The sequence below is a fragment of the Kryptolebias marmoratus genome, linkage group LG19 (genome assembly GCF_001649575.2).
Source record: "Kryptolebias marmoratus isolate JLee-2015 linkage group LG19, ASM164957v2, whole genome shotgun sequence".
Classification (NCBI taxonomy): domain Eukaryota; kingdom Metazoa; phylum Chordata; class Actinopteri; order Cyprinodontiformes; family Rivulidae; genus Kryptolebias; species Kryptolebias marmoratus.
Window position 1 is genome coordinate 21,389,463 of NC_051448.1, and position 5,895 is coordinate 21,395,357.

The following is a 5,895-nucleotide window of genomic DNA, read 5'->3' on the forward strand; positions in this document are numbered from 1 at the left end:
AAAAAAAAAAAAAAAAAAAAAAAAAAAAAAAAAAAAAAAAGAAAAGTAAAACAATGATTGTGTATCGTTCACCTTTTTAAGCAGTGTTTGTGTCTAGTTTTGTTTCTTCGTAAGAAGTGTTGGAAGAAGAACATAAACATTACCAGTTGGTAGAAGTGTTGGTGCCCTGATGTTTTTTTAATATGTTGCAGACCTGGAATCTAGAAATAAATGTTCTATAACAAATAAAATCAACTTGCAGACACAACATCTGAAACTACAATAAAAGTTAGTAAAGGTAAGAATCACAGCAAATTTATCTTTTAGCATCTGATTTCCACAGGGTCCTAACTTGTGTGATTAGGTGGATATCTTTTATCAGCTTTACATCCTGCCGGTGATAGAGGTGGACTTTCATTAGACGGAAACCTCACAAGATTTAAAAAAAAAAAAATGCTAAAATGGCCTTTTTGTGCCAAAATCTACTAAACATCCTTGATCCATTGAGTGTGGTGTTATATGGTGGTGAGTTGATGTCAGGTTTCCCCAGCTTTCAGGAGAAACTTCCTCATCTGTTGCAGTACGGTAAAATTTAACAACAGCTGTTAGCTGACAGTTTTTGTCAGGATTTCTGTCATCTCTTAACTTCCTAAATAAAACTGCAGATCTGGGAAATTTGAAAATTTCCTGCTGTTCCTCACACTCACACAGCTGGACTTCCTCTCTCTGGTGGAAATTCCAAATCAGCATTTGTAAACCAGGAAGGGCTCTAAACTGTATCCTGTCAATTGGAATTTTTGTCAATCCCAATTGACAAAAATCTCTCACCTCTTCTGTCTTACCCCTTTGTTTTCTCTCAGAACCTTCATTCAGTACTGTACAGCTGACAGGAGTGTGAGGAAGAGGATGTAATTAATTTTAGCGGGTTGTAGGGACTGTTAATTCCACTGTTAGATGTGTATAAAGGCCAACGTGTTTGCTTTCACACTGCCAGAGGAACACTCTCGTTGCACAACACTCATCACTTATTTATGAACAAAGAACAAGAACAAAAAAATAAAGGATGCTGTAGTAGGATATGTGTGTTGTGGTTCTTTACTTTAATATTTCAAAGTGGGTTTGAAGAGGCGTTACAAACATTCAGAAGGAGTTATAGGAGCCAAGACTCGTAGTCGGATCAGTCTGCTTTATGCTGCGCATGTTCAAAGAAGAAAGTGAAGTGAAGTGAAATTTATTTATATAGCACTTTTCAGCAACAAGGCGATTCAAAGTGCTTAGAAAATGTTATATAAGACATCGGTGGCAGGTAAATAGCTTCTGCGTTAGCAATGCGAATGCAGGTTTAGTGGGTGCTGGAAGAGCGTTCAACTTGCACAGCCAGTTAATGTACATTAGTTTAAGGACCAATCACATCCCTTTACATCACCCGAGAGCCCTTATTGAGCCAAGAAAGCCCTACTCTGAAGCAGGAGCTAAAAAAAAGATCCAATCAGTGTAGATTTAATGACTGAACAGCCATAGTTCCTACAGCAGAAAAAAGCTAATAAGAAAATGTGACAACCCAACAGTTAAAGAGTCATATCAAATACGAGACTCTGCGCAACTGAATCAAGTAGAACACAACTATGGTACAATGTAATAGTTTTACACTATATTTAATCCAATAGTTTAAAAGAGTGTGAATTTATTTTTCAGTTTACATGTAAAGCACTTTTATTTTACAAAAGGAAGGACTGTTTTTCTCCTCTTGTATAAAATGTTCTTTATTTTATAAAAGGTTGAAACACTTTATTTAAAAACTTACAAGCAAATTTTTAATTACTTTATTAGGCCTCCTATAAGACAAAGCTGGTGCAGGAAGTGGATGGGTAGATATGTGCAGAAAATGGTAAACGCTAACAACTTCTTCATTTCTATTTTTAACTTTTCAGGAAGTTAAAAAGGAAACAACAAATGAGCTAAATAAGGCCACCGAGCCGCCGAAGAAAGAGCCAAGTAATGTGGCCAGCCTGGTCAAGAGGATGAGCCACATCGGCATTCCCATCGGTGGCTTCCAGCCTCCTCCGCCTGCGGTGTCAAAAAGTAAGATGCTGTCCTGTCATTTACTGTTTAGAATCTTTGAAGGAGACATAATATGCTCTTGTTTTCCTTTTGCAAGTTAATATGATCTGGAACTGTTTGTGAGAGCATCAAAGCCTTTTTATACACAAAGGGCTGCAGAAGTATTCACCCCCTTGGTATTTCCTCAATTTTGTTGTTCTTTTGACTGCTTCAGAAGTTCCCACCGTGGAAGCTAACTCAAATGAAAGATCTGGCAATTGTTTTACGCCAGATGCCCTTCCTGCTGCAACTTGGGCATGAACCAGCAGCCTCAGGATTACAAGACAGCTGCACTGACCACTGAGCTACTGCAGCCCCCAGATGTTTAATTTGAATAGAGGTGTTGAAATTACAAAAATACTTCAAATTAATAAAGTTATTTGGGGAAAAGAATCAAATGCCTGCCCAACTAAAAGGAATTGGAGCAGTTTTGTGATTTTAAAACATGGACAAAAGTTCCAGTGGATAGATGTATGAAGCTCGTGGAGAGTGACCTGAAGCCACTTGCTGCTGTTTTTGCTCCAAAACGTATCCTCTAAAGGTAATGCTTGGGGCTTCAAATCCAAAAAAAAGAGGGTGGGGAGTGGAATACATATGCACACATCACTTTATTTTTTTTACCCCTGTAACTTGATCCATTTGGAATATTTTGTTTTGTTCTGGTACTTGTATTCAGATTGAAAATTCATTCCAAGTCCAGGTTGTACAGCAGCAAAATAGAAAGGACAGCAAGGGGGGTGGGAGTTAATACTCTTGCAACCCACTGTAGTGTCAGTTTTAAAAAGCCTGAATGTAAGGTAAGTGTCTGTGAAGTATTGTTTTTTGTATTAACCACTAGCATCAGAAAATATTGTCTTAAACCTTCCAGAGTATGTCTCTGTATTCTGGTCTTACAGTTCCACAGAATATTGCCTAAGAAGCTTTTTTTAAGAATAGCATTTCCCCTCTTTCTGCCTGTGTGAGCACTAACGTGTCTTTTCATGCATGCAGGTGAGAGTAGCATACCTCCAATGTGTCTGGTCTTGTTCAAAGATACAATTACAAAACCTACTTGAATGTTTCTGGTTTTCTGTTTGTGCAGTGTTCATCTTTCTGCCCTAAATATCTCAGATTATCAAAGTTGTTAAGTGAATGTGTGAAGTGAAACCGCATTGGAGCGCTTCAGTCTTACAGTAAATTAGTGAAGCAGTTAGTTTATCACTCCCACTGCTGCAGTAGTTTTTTTATTTATTTATTTTTTTTATTTATTCAGTTTATTCATTTTCATTTTTAAAACAAAACATTCACATACAAAAAAATGCAAATCAAACAAAAAAAAATGAAAGGTAGCAGAAGAAGAAAAAAATCTTATAATATCTGCCCTTATTTAAAATAATAATAATAATAATAGTAATGATAATAATAATAATAATAATATCAATTTCAAAAATGGTAATAATCAAATAACATCAAATAAAACAAAAACGAAAATTCAACTCCTCAAACAGAAACTCCTACAATACAAATTATACAAATTCATAGTTTTTTAACAAATGAACTTTTATCATTCTCTTAAATGAATTAATTGAACCAGCATTTTTATAATCATAATCCAGACCATTCCATAATCTTACTCCTCTGACTAAAGTGCATTTATCCTTCAAGTTTGTTCTAATTTTAGGTTTTATGAATATTTCTAGTCCCTTGAGATTATAATTACTTATTCTCTTAATGAAATTTAATTGAATGTTCATAGGTAATATATTTTTATGAGCCTTATACATAATCTGCAAAACATAATAATCAACCAACTCATAAAATTTTAACAATCCCAATTCCTGAAATAATATATTTGATGGGTGATAGTAATGCTTTCTTGTGATAATTCTTACAGCTCTTTTCTGCAAAATAAAAATAGGATTAGTAATAGTTTTACATGCATTCCCCCAGACTTCTATACAATAAATCAAGTGTGGAACAATTATTGCATTATATAATATAAATAGTGCTTTATCATTAAATATGTCCTTTACTTTATGTAGTACTGCAATAGATCTTGATATTTTTGTTCTTAAATAATCTATATGAGCTCTCCATGTTAACTTTTCATCAATGATGACACCCAGAAACTTCACCTCACTGACTCTACAGATTTCAATACCATCAACTTTAAACGTACCATTGACAGTTCTCTTTTTATTACTGAATATCATATAATTAGTTTTATCTATATTTAACGATAATTTATTAACTTTAAACCAAGTTTGTATTTTTACAAATTCCGTCTGCATCATCTCCAACATCTGTTCTATGTCTTCACCCAAACAAATAAATGTAGTGTCATCAGCAAATAAAACACATTTAAGCAACCCCGACACATTCACCAAGTCATTCACATATAAAATAAATAACTTTGGTCCAAGAACAGAACCCTGAGGAACCCCACATGTGATACCACAGAGTTCAGATCTTATATCATTTATTTGGACAAACTGTTTCCTGTTTGATAAATAACTTGATACCCACTGTAGTACTGGGCCTCTTATGCCATATTTATTCAATTTTTCAAGGAGAATATTGTGATCAATGGTGTCGAATGCCTTCTTTAAATCCACATAAATACTGACACAGCACTGTTTTTGATCAACAGCAGTTGTTATTTGTTCTATTAAGTCCATTAGAGCCATTGATGTAGATTTATTTGCTCTAAAACCATATTGATTGTTATTTAAAATATTTTGTTTATCAATGAACTGGTCTAATCTGGTCACAAACAGTTTTTCCAAAATTTTTGAAAACTGTGGTAACAGGGATATTGGTCTGTAGTTTGTAAACATACATTTTTCACCACTCTTGTAGAGAGGAATTACTTTAGCTGTCTTCATATTATCTGGAAATATTCCAGTTGAAAATGATAAATTACATATATATGTAAACGGCTCAATAACACAACCCATTATTTCCTTCACAAACATCATGTCCATGTCAACCCAGTCTTTAGATCTTTTGTTTGCAAAATTTTTTACAATATTCATAATTTCTTCTTTGTCAGTTCCATCAAGAAAAATACTTTCTGTACAACCCATCACTGTATGACTTACAGTCTTGACTATTGGTATTTTAGCTGCAAGACTTGGGCCAACATTCACAAAATAATTATTAAATTCATTTACAATTTCATGCTGATCATATATTTCATTATCATCTTTAACAAAATATTGTGAAATACCTGATTTTGCTTTATTTTTCAAAACACTATTCATTATTTGCCATGTTGCCTTCATATCACTTTTACTTTTGTCTAATAAATCACTGTAATATTCTTTCTTATGCTTTCTTATAATCCATACTAGCTTGTTTTTATATTTCTTGTATTTATCTTCCGATTCTTTTGTTCTTAATTTCAGGAAGCATGAATACAAGTTATTCTTTTTTTTGCAAGCATTTCTCAACCCTTTTGTCATCCATGGTTTGTCAACGTCTCTCTTTGTGTAATTGTTTTGTACACAATTCTTTTCATATAAAGCACCCAAGATATTCATGAAAATATCATATGCTTTGTTTACATCATTAACATATACATCCTTCCAGTTTTGTTTTCCCAAATCATTCTTTAATTTATCCAAAGCCTTTTTTGATGTATTTATTATTTTTTTCTTGATTGTCACTGCTTTTGTATTATATTGATCATTTTTATAAATCATGAAAACGGGTAAATGATCACTTACATCAGTTGTTAAAATACCACCAATCACTTCTCCATTTGTTATGTTTGTAAAAATGTTGTCAATTATTGTTGCACTATGAGTTGTGATTCTGGTAGGTTTTAATATCAGG

General features: G+C 33.4%; 1 protein-coding gene across 1 annotated transcript in view; it reads left to right on the top strand.

Moving 5' to 3' along the window:
• The window catches only part of LOC108249898 (CD2-associated protein), a 94,827-nt gene that overhangs the window by 32,412 nt on the left and 56,520 nt on the right, over positions 1 to 5,895 (top strand). The window contains exon 3 of the mRNA XM_037981710.1: positions 1,911 to 2,061. Coding sequence (XP_037837638.1) covers positions 1,911 to 2,061 — 151 coding nt within the window. The remainder of the gene's footprint in view (positions 1 to 1,910; positions 2,062 to 5,895) is intronic.